Source organism: Sarcophilus harrisii, chromosome 4, assembly GCF_902635505.1.
Source record: "Sarcophilus harrisii chromosome 4, mSarHar1.11, whole genome shotgun sequence".
In the NCBI taxonomy this organism is placed as follows: Eukaryota; Metazoa; Chordata; class Mammalia; order Dasyuromorphia; family Dasyuridae; genus Sarcophilus; species Sarcophilus harrisii.
In genome coordinates, this window is record NC_045429.1 from 425,617,891 (window position 1) to 425,634,759 (window position 16,869).

At 47.6% G+C, this 16,869-nt stretch overlaps 2 protein-coding genes across 6 annotated transcripts; one reads left to right on the plus strand and one right to left on the minus strand.

Moving 5' to 3' along the window:
* The first annotated feature begins 3,843 nt into the window (after nucleotides 1-3,843).
* Nucleotides 3,844-10,696, plus strand: CA14 (carbonic anhydrase 14). Of its 5 annotated transcripts, none has more exons than XM_031967452.1 (12): nucleotides 3,844-3,931; nucleotides 4,299-4,362; nucleotides 6,193-6,213; nucleotides 7,305-7,484; nucleotides 7,857-7,999; nucleotides 8,203-8,298; nucleotides 8,551-8,617; nucleotides 9,259-9,416; nucleotides 9,569-9,692; nucleotides 9,891-9,911; nucleotides 10,021-10,105; nucleotides 10,261-10,696. In XM_031967452.1, exons 2-12 carry the CDS (start codon nucleotides 4,305-4,307, stop codon nucleotides 10,328-10,330), a joined length of 1,023 nt encoding a protein of 340 aa, XP_031823312.1. In that variant the 5' UTR covers nucleotides 3,844-3,931; nucleotides 4,299-4,304; the 3' UTR covers nucleotides 10,331-10,696. The 5 variants fall into 5 exon arrangements, with proteins under 5 accessions (XP_031823312.1, XP_031823314.1, XP_031823311.1 ...); XM_031967451.1 differs by having other exon boundaries at nucleotides 3,874-3,931; nucleotides 4,243-4,362; XM_031967454.1 differs by lacking the exon at nucleotides 8,203-8,298 and having other exon boundaries at nucleotides 3,871-3,931; nucleotides 4,243-4,362.
* Nucleotides 10,697-11,215: 519 nt separating this feature from the next.
* Nucleotides 11,216-14,976, minus strand: APH1A (aph-1 homolog A, gamma-secretase subunit). The gene is made up of 7 exons (XM_031967455.1): nucleotides 14,569-14,976; nucleotides 13,783-13,953; nucleotides 13,560-13,633; nucleotides 13,240-13,362; nucleotides 12,915-13,042; nucleotides 12,556-12,679; nucleotides 11,216-12,228 (listed from the first exon to the last, which is right to left on the minus strand). Exons 1-7 carry the CDS (start codon nucleotides 14,679-14,681, stop codon nucleotides 12,164-12,166), a joined length of 798 nt encoding a protein of 265 aa, XP_031823315.1. The 5' UTR covers nucleotides 14,682-14,976; the 3' UTR covers nucleotides 11,216-12,163.
* Between the last annotated feature and the right edge of the window lie 1,893 nt (nucleotides 14,977-16,869).

Below are 16,869 nucleotides of genomic sequence, written 5' to 3' on the forward strand. Positions count from 1 at the left end.
TTGTCAGTGCTGTAAAGTTATCCATACATATAACCTGTAAATAAAAGGCTATTAAAATAAAAAGAAAAAAAAGAAAAAAGAAATGACCAACAGGATGATTTCAGAGAGGCCTGGAGAGAACTGATGCTGAGTGAAATGAGCAGAAGCAGGAGATCATTTTCCATGGCAACAGCAAGATTATACAATGATCAATTCTGATGGGCATGGCTCTTTTCAACAATAAGATGAGTGATACCAGTTCCAATGATCTTGTGCTGATGAGAGCCATCTACACCCAGAGAAAGGACTATGGGAATTGAGGGTGGATCACAACCTAGCATTTCCACTCTTTTTCTTGTTTGCTTGCATTTTCTTTTCTTTCTCATTTTTTCCCCTTTTGATCTGATTTTTCCTGTGCAGCATGATAATTGTATAACTATGTATACATATATTGGATTTAATTCTATTTTTAACATGTTTAACATATATTGGATTATTTGCCATCTAGGTGAAGAAGGGAAAAATTTGGAACACAAGGTTTTGTTAGGATCAATGTTGAAAAATTATCCATGCATATGTTTCGAAAATAAAAAGCTGTAATAAAAAAAGTTAATAAGAAATAAGAAATTGCTAGAAGTGTTATAAGGTCTAAGAAATCTGGATCCTTCAAATGTTTTTTGAGAGGGTCTTTCACACTGACCTTCTGGGCTTTATCCAGACTTGTATCCATGACTTGTATCCCAAGTCATTCATCTAAAAAAAGGGAGTTCTTTACTAATTACAACTATCTGGTATCTGCACTATACAGCCTAACCTAAGTCCTGGCTGGGTAGTGCAGTGGATAGAGTACCAAGTCCAGATTCAAGAATTCAAATTTGGCCTTAGACACTTACTAGCTGTGTGACTCTGGGCTAGCAGCTTAATCCTGTTTGCCTCAGTTTCCTCATTTGTCAAATGAACTGGAGAAGGAAACGGCAAACCACTCCGGTGTCTCTGCCAAGAAAGCCTCAAAGGGGGTCCCAAAGAATCAGACGACTGAAAAACAACTGAACAAGAATTCCTGGCCCTATTGTAGCTTGTCTTTATGTTCTTGAATGAACTACTGGTTTTCTATTTTATCTCAATTGACAGGAGATGGCGCTAGAATGTAGCAAATATATTAAGTGTTCTGCTCCTCTCCTAATGTAAGGAAGAATGGGAGATCAAGAGAGGGAAAGAAGGATTTCAAATGGAAAAGTGGAAGAAGGGAGGAGAAGGGAAGGAGACACTTGTTTTCTGATCACAAAGAAAGAAGATCTTTCCTACTTATCTGTTCCATGCTGCCTTAATGACAATTTAAGGATTTTGTCCTTCCCTTCTCATTCTTTGCAGCATTAGTTCCTTGGGAGCAGTGCCATTCCTGTGATGTCCAAAATTTCGAGGAAACCTCTAGAAACATTGAGGACCAGACACTGATGCCTGAAAAAAGATTCCTTCCTAAAAGATCTTTTAAATAACAATTTGCAAAAATCAGTTCCCAAATCCATGAATGTTGCTTTTCGGAAGTCTCGAGAAATTATTAGAAATGCCAGAAGATGGCACCCTATGTGTTCCTGAAACTAAGGGGACTCCAGTGAGAAAACTTTCATTTCAATCATACCTTCTCCCCTGGGATTCTGACTCCTTGGGCATCTTCTTGTCCATCTGTCTTCCTTTCTGCTTGGCAAAGAATTGCTGTCCTTCTCCATTAAACTACAGTGTTTTAACCATCCTGAAAATCAGTAAGCTTTTAATGCAGATTTTTACAATTTACAAAATGCACTCATGAGCACTTGGCCTGTCTCCTAATACAAAGACTCAGGGCACAGATCAAGACTTTTTTTTTAATTTATTTTTTAAATTTTTATTAAAGTTTTTTATTTTTCAAAACATATGCGTGGACAATTCTTCAACATTAGCCCTTGCAAAACCCTATGTTACAATTTTCCCCTCTTCCCTCACGCCCTCTCCTAGATGGCAAATAAGACTTTTTTTTTTTAATATGTCCAACAGCAGGAACTGTTTTGTTTGGCTAAACACATTTGTCATAAGTGTTTTCTTTTTCTTTTATAGGAAGGGGAGGTTGGTGGAAAAGACAGATTTTTGCTAATTAAAAAAAATAAGATTACATTTTTAAAAAGTGTCTTCACGCAAGTGATCTCATTTTATCCTCAAGACAAACCTGTGCTAATGTTATCATCCCATTTTATGTAGTAGGAAACTGAGATTCAGAGAGTTTGATTTGCCCAAAATCACACAGGCAGTTAATAGGAAAGCTTTCTTATTTTTTTGAGAGCCAAGGATCTTTTTTTCTGCTACATCATGATTATTTTTTCTCCTTACAAGGATAAAATAAGAAACTTTTCTTGGAAAATAGTGTGCCAAAGAAAAGGAGTTTTAATTTTTTTAGTTCCAAAGTAGCTTGATTTTGCAGCTGATCCACAAGTCATGTATAAGTATAGCCAGCTTTTGGCTAGTCAGGGAATGATGATACAATCTATCTATTAGCCTGGTCAGTCTGCCTCCCTCTCGAATTGTTGGAGGTCATTGCATTGATAACGCCGGGGATAAGTGGGAGCAAAGAACTCTAAATTGAAATGGTTGGATTTGGCATCTGTAAGACTTGTGGGGGGTGGAGGGGAGCCCTAAAAAGCTTTCTTCTTAATATTTCCTTCTCCAGCCTGAGGTTTCAATGTGAAGAATTTAGAACTTGTTCTGATCTCCGGATTTCCAGTCTCGTGATGGATTAGACTGCAACCCACATTCCTAGCATAAGAGTACTTTTCTCTCCCTTCTCCAACCTCCCAGCTCCTGTGCCCACTAGTCTAGAGGAGGCTGGCACTTGATGCTGGCCCATCCCCTTTAAGCAGATTTAGGACTCTCCTTTCTCTGAATTTGTAGTGATTTTTTCTCTCTCCCTACCCCTTAGATCACTATCACTGACTCTTTTTCTCCCTATCTATTTCTCTTGAGAATCTGCTCAATTGTTGACTGTTTTGTCTGTCTCTGTTTCTCTCTGACTCTCTCCATGTCTTCCCCCCATTCAGGCCTCCCTACCATCAGTCAGTGTCTTCTCCTCTGACAAAAGCCGCCCTAGATCTGGGCTCCCTGGGGAGGAGGGGGGGTGGCCGGGTCTGGCAGTGAGAGCCGCTGTCTCTTCATGGTGCTACAGTCCCTCCCCCACTGGGCATACAAACGGGCTTTATCCTGCAAACAAACCCGCCCCCCATCCCACCCTCAGCTAGGCAAGCACGTGGCCCTTGGCCCCCAGAATGGGGAGAGGGCAGCAGCCACAGGGCCCAAACCCAACTGCAAACCTCTGTGCCTCAGTTTCCCTTTCTTGGTCTCAATTTTAATTTTGCCACCCAAGCTCCCAACTCTTGATCCACCTTAATCTTCCGCTCCCTTTTGGCTGACCTTCTGTTTCTGAGCCTGAGCATATATACCCTACATTGCCATTCTATCTTAATCTCTATTGCTTCTTAGTTTGTCTGGCCAAACTCCAAATAACTTTCTGGCATCTCCCCCCAAAGAGAGTTTTGTTTTATATCCCACCTCTCTTCATCTTCTTGGACCAGAGGAAAACCGGATAGATGAATGACAGGAGGATCTAAATGCTTGTCTAGAGCTAGCTAGATTGAACAAGGCAGAGGATCTTAGGTGTCCCCACTTGAAGGGGGGAGCTATGTGAACAGAAAAGGGAAAGGAAGACCGCTAGCTGCTGGAATCCTGAGCCAGAGCCAGGGATCCCTGTGAAACGGAATGCATATACCAAACAGGGTCCATCCTGCATGCCTAATAGGCTATTTAAGGAACTGGCTGCTGACATCCAGGGCACCCCCTCCTTTTCCTTCTTCTCCTCCCCTCCTCACACATACTCACACCCATCCAGAGCCACCTTAAAAGCGGGAGGCAATTGTGAAGTATCTGGCCAGTAAGTAGAGTTGGGGCTGGATGAGATAAAGATAGAGGGCAGAGAGAGACGGAAAGATTTGTACAGGGGAGCCAGAAACACACACACACTCACACTCACAGACACAGAGAAATAGAGTCCCCTGGAGAGTCCCCAGAGACACCCAGAGTGACACTAAAGGGAAAAAATAGTTGGAAAGATAGATCTATACAGGGCACTAATAGAATTTTCTCTCTCTCTCTCTCTCTCTCTCTCTCTCTCTCTCTCTCGTTCCTCTCTCTCATTCCTCTCTCTTTCTCTCTCTCTCACTCTCTGTCTCTCTCTCTACACAGACTCTACCTGTTCCTCCCCCCCAAAGCTCCTATCTAACCTTCTGTACCCCTTCCAGGAGATCATGCTGCTATTTCTTAACCTCTTACTAGAGCTGGCCCGGATTCTGGCTGCAGATGGGGGTATGTACGTTTGTGTTCATTTGTGTTCATGTTTGTGTCCGAATGTTTTTAGCTATGCTGAGGGGGAGGAGGGGGTGAAGAGACTGAGATTCTAGAGGAATAATGGAAGACCCTGATCCCATTCAGGCTTTCTTCCCCTGTCCCTGATCTTCTACAATTCTCAGTCCTATTGCATGTGGTTTTGGAGTGGTAGAGAGGAAAAGGTCAGGGATGGCTGGAAAGGTTAGAATAGATTCTGTCACTACTGCAGTCTCAGGCTCCCAAGCTTTCCTTATTTAAGAAGCCTTTCAATTAATAGAAACAGCTGCTGGGGGGAGAGAAGGGAGGGGAGTGTTAATGAATCAATAGGGATTGAGTTCTGACTGTAGCCAGGAAAAAACCGCACCTGCCCAGTTCTGTTCCCAAATCCTCTCTCCAGACGTATCACTTCCAGAAACACAGAAATGCTCTTTCTTGATTCAACTAAGGATAAATTGTGTCGATGTATCCCCTCTGATGAGGGCCCCTCTAAGGTGTACAGAAATAATTTGAGAAGAGGTGGACAAGGTCTCCAGAAGAGGCAAGAAGGATTGAGTTGGGGGAAGAAAAAAAGCTAGCAAATGATTAGTGAAGGTGTTCAAGAATAGAGGGTCCTAACTGCTCGTTCCTACAAGAAATAGAAAAGGGAACTGGGACAAGGGGAGGAAAAAAGGGATCACCTGGGCGAATTTGGGGTGTATGGAAGAAAAGGGCATCAAGGGGTAAGAAGGGTAGGAAACTAAACCAGATTAATCAACATTTTCAGAGTCAAAGTCCTCAGCGTCCTTCAGAGCTACAGGAAGACACTGTCCACAGGCTTTCTGGTCGCTCTTTAGCAATCCCCAAATCTTAGGTGGAGGTTGGGGACAGGGGCAGGATGAATAACAAGGCTATTAGCTGTTGGAGGAATCTTGGGGAATAGGAAAAGAAATGGGGAGTCGGAGGTATTTGAAATTTCTATCGGTCTGGAAAATGAATTTATTCTCAGGGAGGTGACACCGGAAGAGAGAATCTCCCCTTAACTCCCAACACAATCTATCCCTAGGTGAAAACTTAGAAGCCGGGCAAGAAGGGCCCCTGTGTGTCTCTGCTGCAAAGACAGGCTGGGTAGGATCCTTCATGTGACCCAGCTGGCAGCTCCCATTCTGCACACAATGCCACTTTCATCCTGCTCCTGCCTGCCCCGGCTCCCCCCGCCCGCCCACCCTCACCCTAGCCCCTGCACCCGTTCCCTCTTCCCCTGCACCTCTGGGGATCTGGGAAGTGGGAGAGCAGGGCTTGTGGCTTGGAGGTTATGGGGTTTCCTACGGAGCCGCAGCTCAGGGACCAAAAGCGGGGCTGAGCTGAAATTCACAGATATGGATTTGCATCTCGTTAGCATTTTATTCATATCCTGTCCCATGGCCACAAAATCCCTTCACCCTCTGCCTTTCTGCCCTGGTCCTTGGGGGCTTTCCTGCCTCTCGGAGGGCTTCTTCGCCTTTCCCGCTCGGTCCCTGTCCCCTTGCTCCAGACCGGGAGAAAGGGCTCCGTGCTCTCTGCTCATTCGCATCCAGATTAATTTTAGCCCTCAGCTTTCCCCTCTGCTCCCCGCCTCCCACCCCACCCAACAGGGTCAATCCATAGGGTGTTTAAATAGGCCTCTCTCCCCTACCCCGACCTTTCCCAGCCGAGGTCTCTGGTTTCAAGACTTCCCCGGGAAGGGCCGCGGTGGAAGGGGATGAAAGAAATAGGGACGAGACAGGTGGGTGAGGAGCCGCAGCTCGGGGCGCTGAGAGGGCCTTGTCACAGCTCCCGTTTCTCCCCTTGCAGGTTCACACTGGACGTACGAAGGTAAGACCAAGACTCGGTTTTTCTCTTGCTTCCCTACTTCTTCTCCGATGGCGTGTGGGTAGAGCCTCCGGCCTTCAGGAGAGCCTCAGTCCTCCATCACCAGCTCTCTTCCCTCCCACATTTCCTCTTCCTCTAGTCTAAATTTCTCAAGGTCATTTTGTCTCAAGAGGAGTCCTGGGATCACTGGAGACTAAACTTACAAAGGGGGCTCCTAGAGAGTGCTGACGAACTCTTCCCCGACTAACTCTCAAAAGACAGAAGCTTAAGCATGACCAATCAAATCCCTGAGTGCCGGGCAGGCAAAAGGCTCAGAATTTAATCTTCCAGAGAGGGAGGAGAGTAGATTGGGACGGGGAGAAGTTGGCAGGAACACTCAGACCTAATTTCCCATTCAACCCCAACCCTCCTATCCAAACCAACCCCATTCCCTAATCCGAATTGAGATAATCCATGAAGAGCAATGGTGAGAGGAGATAACAAGGTTCGGGAGCCAGTCACCTAGTGGACTCTGGAGGAGGTGGAACCTAATTCGGGCTGCTCTTTGAACTTTTCAGGTCATTGACTCTGTCACCGACAGAAATCCAGAGCAAATGTCAAGGGCTCTGGTGACAGAAAGGGAAGCCGGGCTAGGAAAATGGGACACCCAAATCCCATGTCCATTTGGTGGGGAGACAAGGAAGGCCTGGTTCGCTCTTTCTGGGGTTTACAATCTGTTCCTCATCCTGCTCCATCACTCCTATCCCAAAGCACCCATAGGCTTTGTTTTCCTTTCTTGCCCTGATCCCCATTAGTTATTCTAGTCCTGAGTTATTGTTAAATTAAAAAGAGCAGACACCATTTTTATTTCACAGAATTGGACCCACCACACACTTGAAGAGGAGGAGGTAGGGCACAAATGCTAGGGGACAGTTATTTTGCCTCCCAATCTCTAGATAATACACATTCAATACTGGGGTGGAGGATTAAAAGGAAGGCACCTTCACTGTGGAAGGTGCCTTCCTTTTAATCCTCCACCCCAGTATGGGGTATGAGGTCTGGAAAATGGAAATAGTAGGTAGGCACAGAAAAATGAGGTAAAAATTCTTTATTAGGCGCACATGGTCAAGACCATTGGCCAGCCACTTATCCTGAATGTGGGAGCAATGCCCAGTCTCCTATCGACATACAAACTGAAAGAGTGACATTTGATTCAGAGCTGCCTGTCCTGAAGCCCCACGGTTATGACCAGCCTGGCCCAGAGCCCCTCTCTCTGCACAACAATGGACATACAGGTAAAAGAGGACTGGGGTGTCCAGGTTTTCAATCTAGTCATAGAGGTTACACAGAAAGCAGGAAATCCCCAGTGTCCAATATCCCTGGGTTTTCTGGAAGTTTTACCCTCTGGGAAAATGAGGGTGAACCTTTTGATTAAGATAGGGTCAGTCCCCAAGCAAACCTCATAGATCGGTTCATCATCTCTTTCAGTGTCAACTTCTGTCCAGATCTGGGAAAGGGGGAAATGTGCTGGAAAGTGAATTAGCTAACCAGAACTGGGTGCCATAATGGGGAGGGAAGAACAGACAGACCAGAACTCCCAGGAAATTATGAGAACACCCAGGGATAAGTATATACTCCAACACTAGATGTTCCCCTTATTCTCGCAGTGCAACTGTCCCTGCCCCCCACTCTAAACCTGGAGGGGCTCCCCCGAAATTACGTAGCATCCCAGCTCCACCTGCACTGGGGCCGAAAAGGGCAGCCATGGGGGTCAGAGCACCAGGTCAACAGTGAAGCCACAGCTGCAGAGGTACTGGGAGGCAAGAAGCATGAACTTGGGTTACTGAAGGGACAGGGTTGGGGAGCCCTGGAGGGGATGAAACCAAAGGACTGGGGATGCTGGGAAACAGTATTGAGGAGACATGGAAGGGGTAAGGTCAGGGAATGAGGGTGCTGGGAGCCTAGAAACACTGGGCTAGAGACAAGAGAAACATCAGTCCCCTCTCCCCACAGCTCCATATTGTCCACTATGATGCTGATTCTTTTAACAACCTGAATGAAGCTGCTCAAAAGCCTCAGGGACTAGCTGTTCTGGGTATCCTCATTGAGGTCAGTGGCCCCCCCAAATTCTCTTTCCGCTGCTTCCCTTATTCTTCTCCCCTTAATCTTAATCTGTCACTTAGTTCATTCCCTCTATCAGCTCTCTTACAACCATAGTTTGGAGAAGAGATGGTGACGGACATGAAATAATCACCATTTTGTTCAAAGGAGAGAGGGAAAAAAAAATAAGTCAACCTAGATTTTCCCTAGAATGTCTAACCACAAATTCTGATTCCTTAAACTATCATCTCCCCATCCTAGGTAGGTGAGAACCAGAGCCCAGCTTATGAACACATCTTGAGTCACTTGGAAAAAATCAGGTATAAAGGTAAGCCACAAGGAAATTGTTATTGGACAAGGTTGGATCGGATCTCAAGATGATGTAGAATTATAGAATTTCAATTTGGAAAGGATCTTAGAAATTAGTAACGCAACCCCTTTCTGATGCAGAACATTCCCACAAGTAGATATCTAGCTTTGAATACCTCCAGGGACAGGGAACTCATTATCAACAGGAGGCAAATCTTGCTAGTTTTAGATACCTTTAATTATGTTCTTTCCTAGGTTGAGCCAAAATATATCCCTCCTCCTCCCCATTAACTTTGATTCTAGTTCCCAATGAGAAGAGTAGCTTGGGATTGAGTTCTCACTACTTGGAAAGCACAGAAAACTCATGTTTGGTTAAGGCCCAGTTACAGAGGGATGAATTTAGCTAATGCCCCCAACCCTTGGCTAGCCGAGTAGTGGGCTTGGAGTGCAGAAGACTCATCTTCCTAGATTCAAATATGGCCTCAGACACTTATCAGCTGGACAAGTAACTCAAGTCTTTGCCCATTTCCTCATCCGTTAAATGGGCTGGAGAAGGAAATGGCAAGCCACTCCAGTATCTCTGCCAAGAAAACCCCAAATGTGGTCACAAAGAGTTGATTGAGATGAACAACTTCCTTCTTCACCCTCTGCCTTCCTTAGGTCAGACCACCTTGGTGTCAGCCTTTGATGTGGGAGGGCTGCTTCCTCCAGAGCTGGGGGAATACTACAGGTACAATGGCTCACTCACTACTCCTCCTTGCTACCAGAGCGTCCTCTGGACTGTCTTCCACAGAAAGGCTCAGATTTCTATGGAGCAGGTGAGATGAAAAGTTTGATCAGGAGTTAAAGTTTGGCTGTGATCCTGTTTCTAACCCTCAGTTCCTGTCTCTTCCCACCAGGCACCCTTCAGCCTTTTCCCTAGCCCTTTTGAATACTCTGCCACTCTTAAGCCCTACTCCTTTTTCCTTAGTTGGAGAAGCTACAGGAGACTTTATTCTCCACAGAGGAGAGTGGACCCTCAAAGTTACTGGTCCAGAACTACAGAGCCCCTCAACCCCTCAACCATCGACTGGTTCTTGCCTCTTTCATCCCAGGTGAGGTGCAGACAGTAAGAAAAAGGAAAGGGGCCTGAAGGTTAGGAACAAAGAAAGTACTGGAGAGGCAGTTGGGGAGGTTAATGGCTCCAAGACTGCCACTAGTACCGAGTACTCCAAGGTGCTCGAGTTGCTCTCCTGAAAAATGAAATTGGATTGAGGAAAAGAGGATCTGATCTGTCTGCTTTTCCTTTGCAGAAGGAGCCTTTTATTCCACAGGTAAGCAAATCCTTCCACAACTTTGCATGGAGAGTCTCTATGAGGGGGGCTGGAAGAGGGGGGAAAGGCCTGACTCAGTCATGGTCTAATAGTTCTTTGGCTCTCTCAGGTGAAATGGTGGGTCTAGGCCTAGCGATCTTGTTTGGCTGTCTCTGCCTCTTGCTTGCTGGTTACTTCATTGCCAGGAAAATTCGGTGAGCCTACCCTCCAACCTCCTCAGTAGATCCTTGTACCAGTCCTTTTCTTTCATGAAAGGCCTCCTCTCCCAGCTCTAAACTTGCCTATAGATAGGAACAAATTCTCTGACTCACCTCCACCCTACCCTCTAATTCATCTGCTTCCTCCCAAGGAGGAAGAGGCTAGGAGAACAGAAGAGTGTGGTCTTCACTTCATCCCGATGCGCTACCTCAGAGGAGTAGAAACCTTCCCACAAATCCCTCACCTTCTAACAAGCTTGGAGAATTCAGTGCTGGGACTCGGCAGACAATAGCTGTAGCAGTGACCGCTGAATGTCCCTGCCTCCTCCTGATACCTCCTTGGGGAGCAAGACTGGACTCTAAGAAAAATAGCTTGGAAAGCTCTTACCACCAAAGGAAAGATGGGAAGTCAGAGAATGTTTTTGTGAATAGGACAATGTTTTGTCCTAGAAGGAGAATTGGTCGTATTCAAGAATTTCCTCTCCAAGGGAGCCAGTATAGACAGTCCCTTGGAAAAAGGGTTGCTGTAAAAGGGGTTCGATGAGCCACATTCTGAATGTTTTGGAAATAAAACATTTTTGACGATACCTTCATTCTTGCCTTTGTGGCTAGTGGGATGTAATGGAGATGGAAAAAACCTGCCTAGTTCATAAGTGCTTAATGTTTGCTGACTGACTTAAAGACAAGAATCACACATCTGATTGGGGAAATCAATATTTCCCCAAACCATCTTCTATTTTAGCAACCATTAAATGACAGAGGACTCCTATTAAACCTGGGTTATACCAGATATTTGAGAATATTGGGAGGATAGCAGGGAAGTTTAGAGAGAGATTTAGGAAATGTTTAGAACAAAAGTTTTTTTACTTAGGATTTGTGAACTTCTTTAAAAACTTGTAACAACTGCATTTTCATTTCATTAGTTTCGTTGTAATCCTATGTATTTTATTTTATGCATTTAAAAACATTATTCTAAGAAGGGGTCCAATGGCTTCATCAGACTGCCAAAGGGGTCCATGGCACAAAAAAGGTTAAGAACCACAGAGATTAAAAAAAACAACAACCCTGTGTAATATCTCACCTAGTTCCAAAAGCCAAGTCCCCATACATTGTTATAAAATCCTTTTATTAGTCAAAAATCACACTTACTTTGATTAAAAGGATGGGATATGCCAACCCCAGCAGAAAATAATACATTTTATAGAAAAGTCATTCCCTCTTTTTTCCCTCCCCATGTCCCTCCCTCCCCATTAAAAACTAGAAAAAAATTCCTGCAGTCCCTCCACAAATCCTTACAGGATATAACCCTCAGTGGCACTGTGGCCCTAGAGTCCTTTGGGCTACCTTGAGCTCTCTCACTGTTGGATAAAAATTATTAAGTTCCAGTTATCCCAGTTGCTGGGAAGAGAGAGAGACAGAGACAGAAAGAGAAAGAGAGAGAGAGAGACAGACACAGACAGAGAGAGAAAAAGAGAAAGACAGGGAGAGACAAAGAGAGAAGGGAGAGAGAGAAAGAGAGAGAAGGGGGAGGGAGAAAAGAGAGAGAGAGAGAGAGACAAAGACAGACAGAGAGAGAAAGAGAGAGAGGAAGAGGAGGAATAGAGATTACTATCTCCCTAAAATACTCCTCATTCTACTCTCTAGGATCTCTGGCCAATGGGAGAAAAGGGGAAAGATGGTAGACAAAGGGGAGTAGAAGAATTGGGAAAATAGGCTAAAAAATTTTGAAGGAAGCAGCTCCAAACTCCCCTCCCCCCAAAAGGCAGTTTGGAATCTTTGTCAAACCAAAAAATATTTCCCACAGACCTGAGAAAAAGAGAGATATTCAATTGGGGTGAGGGGGAGGGAAAAGGGCAAAGGGGATAGCTAACAGGGAGCTTCTCTGATCCCTGCAAACCCCAGTAACCGCTTTACCCTTAAGTACCCCAATTTCAATCTCCTGGGCAATGACTAAGCTAGGCCTTCTCCCTTAGCAGCTGTCCATAGTTGGAGATGGAGAGAAAGGCAGGAGACAAAGAGGGTACCCCTGGCCCTCAGGGTTTCCCCCAGGTCCCCTCAGTCCTCGGGTGGGATGCGCAGGGCAGAATACACCATCACCCGACTGTCCTCCTGCCGTCGGCCTGCAGAGGGGAAGGGACGTGAGTCTTGGACAGGATGGGGAAGTGGAAGGACCCAGGGCAACAGGGGGTCCTCAAAGGGTGGGGAAAGATAAGAGTTTCAAACCCTCCAACCATTGACCGGCTGTCCCCTGGCAGCTCCCGCTGTGGCCTAGAGAGCAAAGGTCAAGAGTGGACAAAGTGAAGCCCCTGAGGATGGGGAAGGGAAGGGAATTATACAAAGAAGAGTAGCAGGGACACTAAGGTAGGAGTGGGGCAGGGCTCAGTCTTAGATAGTGGGCAGACAGGTGGTGGTCAGGCAGGCGATCAATCCAAGTGGTCAGTCCTTACACGAGAGGCTGCGCTGGATACTTCGGAGGGAGCCTCCAGCTGTGATGAATGCCCAGATCCCCATGGAGAGAGTAACTGCATAGATGGGCAACAGGCTGGCTTCATACCAGGGATTCAGAAATGTCTAGGAAAAGAGAATAGCGATTGAAGCCGGAGGAAATGTCCTTTCCATTTCAACCGTGGCTACTCTGGGCCTGTAACAAAAACTTCTTTAGACTTTTCACTGAAGTCCCCCGGCCTGCCTCAGCAAAACTCGACCAGCGGTTCAATGACTATCCCCACCTACATGTTGCTTTTCCTCTTACCTAGGTCCTCACGTCCCTAATTCTCTTCCCCCAAGGAGCCCATTCCCGACTCACCAATCCTGATGTCAGTAGGTGACTACCGACAACCAAGCCCAAGGCCCAGTATCGTCTCCTCTCACAGGCATCAAAAAACACAATCCCCCAAAAGGTATGGAGCAAAATGAGGGCGGCTGTCAGAAATGCTGGAGAAAGAGAAGATGATCACCTGAAGTCCCTCTCCCACCCTCCTCCCTACTGACCTCTTCCCAGTGGGGGGGGCACTGTGGAGAATTTTCCAGGAGAACTTAACGGGGTATTTCCCCTTTCTAGTTGGACTAGTTTCCTTAACAGAAGTGCTGAGAGAGATGTTCTAGGGTAGAGATTAGGGAATGGGTCTTACCTGAGGTTAAGAAGTAAAAGGGTGAATCTCCATGAATACCAACCACACCTGGACCGAGGGCATCCGCCAGGATGTTGATAACGGAAAAGACGCCACTGATGATGCCGAAAGACAGGCCAGAAACTGGGGAAGTGGGCGGTCAGCAAGGTCAGGAGGGGCAAAGGCCCTTCGCCTGACTTCCTACTTATCCCCACCCCCCAATCCCACTGCCCCAGACGTTAGTGGAAGGGTCCGGCAGGGAAAGGGGAGGGATGGGAGGCTGTGGAGACTTTCTCAGGAGGGGCCCAAGTCCCTCTGCTGGCCGCCCCTCCCCGGCTCACCATAGGCCATCTGGCGGATGGAGATGGGAGATCTTCCGTCCTCACTCAGCGATGCTAACCCCTCATCTGCCTTCCTGGTGGGATATGAGGGAGGGTGGGGGGGCTCCTTTCCCCCAGGGCCCTCCCCCAGCCCTCTCCCTCCGACACCCCTGTCCCGACCTCCCGTAGGACCCCCGAGCATCCCCAAGGCTCTGGCCCTCCCACCCCGTGCCCTCCTCCTTACTTAAGCAGCTTGTAGTAGGCAAATCGGAAAACCTCCTGGAGCAGGACGGACACTGCAGCCCCAAAGATGAGGAGGCCATATTGGAGCCGGGCGTCCGACTGGTCAGTCACATGGACCAAGATGAACCAGACCACGGAGGCCAGGAGCAGGGAGACCAGCCAAAAGAAGGCCCTGAGGGAGGCGGGGGAGAAGTCAGAAGGGGAGGCTCGGCAAGGGGAGTCCCTCCGACGGCACCCCGGGGAGGGGGAGGGGGGTTCCCGGAGGGTCTGCACGGGATGGAGCCCCCGGGGCGTCAGGGGACCGAGGCGGGCGAAGTGAGAGTGGCGTTTCCTCCCATTAAAACCTCGGTCTCCGAGAGCGCGGGGCCGGGCCGGGGACAGAGGTGCGGGCAGGACCAGACGGGAGGCACCAGGGTGGGTGGGTGTGCCCGTTTTAGGGGAGGGAAGCAGAGACAGAAGGGCTGAAACGGGAAGGGCAGGATTCCTGGGCCCTCCCCTGAGGCGTGGCTGCTCTGGGGTCAGCGCCCCTGCTCCCCGAGAGCCATCTCGGCCCCGGAGGGGGGGTGGCCCCCAGAAGCCTCCGGGGCCTTCAGTTCCCAAAGCCCAAGACAAGTGGGGGGCTCTCCCGAACGGGAAGGAAGAAGTGGACAAGAGGCAGGGCATAACCGCCCGCGGCTCCCGCGGACCCCCTCTCCGCCGGCACCCCGTCCTCCTCCCATCGGATCGCCTAGGGTCCCTCTCTTCCCCAGCCCGGCCGCCCCCCCCTCCCTTCCCCACGCCCACTCACCCGGCCACCAGGATGATGACCCGGAGCGGGTCCCCCGCCACCGTGACCAGGAAGAGCGAGAAGGCCGGGCCGAAGGCCACGAAAGTGCATCCGAAAAAGACCGCGGCCCCCATGGCCGGGCCTCGGGGTGGGCAGGGGGAAAGGGGAAGGGGAGCCGAGGGAGGGCAGGGACCCACAGGGAAGGGTGGGGGGGCAGCCGGCCGGTGGAGAGGGTCGGTTTCTGCCCCAGCAGGGGCACGGAGCAATGTCACCCCCAGGCCCCAGAGAGGGGGAAGGGGCGGGGGGCGGGGGAGGGGGGACACAGACGCCCCAGCAGCAGGTCCGCGCGACTTCCCCTACGGAGGCCGAGTTGGGGACATCCCCAGGCCCCAGCCCAGCCCCATCGCCCTCCCTTCTTGTCCCCACCCCCAAGGCCAATGGTGAGACGGGGGAAGGCGTGGCTAATCAGGGTGGCTTTTTTTTTTGTCAGGGAGGAATGATGCGTGTTGCATCCTGGGAGTTGTAGTTCCTCGTCCCTCCTGTCTCTACTCCTCCCTAGGGTGTGGTTTAGTCCTTTACGCCAGGTAGGGACAAAAGGAACTGAGTTGAACTTAAACTGGGCATGGAGCCAGAACCGCTAGGTTCCCACTCCAAGCTTATTACTAGGGACTGAAGTCGCTAGCAAAGGACAGTTAGGACTTCCTCCGCCTCCTGGTGGGCTGTAGAAAGGTTAGGGGGCGGGGGGGGGCGGGAAGAACGTCTAAAAAAATACCAAGAGATTGGGGACGTGGGGGGGGAGGGTCAGTAGGGAAGATGGGGACACGCATTGTTCTTAGTTGAATGGAAGGAAGTAGGTCGGGTACAGCAGAAAAGATGAAACTTGAGAGCTCCAGTGAAATTTACTATCATACGTGAGCTCCGGCACCCAGGAAAGCATCAGAAGGACTTCCATCTGTGAATGGATAGGAGAAACAGAGAAAGAGGAAAGGATGATCCTTGATGGACCAGATCGCAAAAGAAGTGGTTCTTATGAAGAACAAGAACGCTTTCAGAACTACTGTACTGTGTGCTGTCTCTTGGTTGAGAGCGAACAAAGAAACTCAGCCCCTTTCCTTCCCCCACCCCACCTTTTGTGTTACACTTCCTTTATTTAGTTTCTGAAGATGTATTTTTGTGATATCTTGCTCTCCAGACTGATTAATGAAAGAACGGATAATCTGCACAACCACGTTGGGATGGAGCACAGTACTTTGTAAATAAATGTTTATTGACTAATTAGAGTCACGAGATTTTAGAGTCACTAAAGGGATTTTTCAGATGTTTAAAGAAATTTAGGGTGTCATCTTTTTTCTGGAATTCATGGGAAGGACTATTGTCAGTGAATACAGAGAATAACCTCAGTCTATACAAGACAGGAACATAAAGCTTCAGGGGAGCCAATAACTTTGGGAATGAAAGGTCCAGTGTCTTCAGAAAGAGAGGCAGGCTATCTGGGGGAGGGGTGGAGGTAAGAGGGGAAAAATTGGAACGAGAAGTTTGGCAATTGTCAGGGCTATAAAGTTACCCATACATATAACCTGTAAATAAAAGGCTATTAAATTAAAGAGAGAGAGAGAGAGAGAGAGAGAGAGAGAGAGAGAGAGGCAGGCTGATCTGTTCTTTCTTCCAATCTGTGGAGAGGAACTTAGTATAGGGTTAAGGCTAGGTAATAGTTAACCAGAAAGTCAGAAAGGAAGTAACAATTATGCCTAGGAACTTCTACGGGAAATGTTTGGGGATCTAAACAGTGGAACCATCATCACATGATGGTAAATAAAGTTGAAGAGAAATTCATTCTTCAACCCAGAAGATCTCTTCCTCTACCAGACTCACCGATCCTATTCTGCTCCTCATCTGTTTGTGAGAAGGATAGAACTTCACTTTTTTAGCCTCCAGTGGCAGGAACTCCAAATTGATGGTCAATAAAAGAAGGGGAATATACCAATTCTTTGCAATAGTGAGAACAAAGGATAGGAAAAATCCATATTGTGATATTCAAAAGCTTAATGATTAATATATGTTAGAGTAACTAAAGTAAATCTATAGAACAAGAAATGTATGTGACTTTGACTGTAACTATGTCTAGCAGCGCTTTTCACTTGGTTTCTGAACAAAACCTAGTCGACCCAGGTAGCAACACTTTAAATGGACTTTGTTATGAATAAAAAATCCAAGAATTTTGAGGTAATTAATAGTCAATTTATTAATTAGGCTTAGCCAGCAATTGGTTAGTGGTGTCTTTTAGTATCTAAAGATAACTAATAATAAAGTCTCTGAATACCT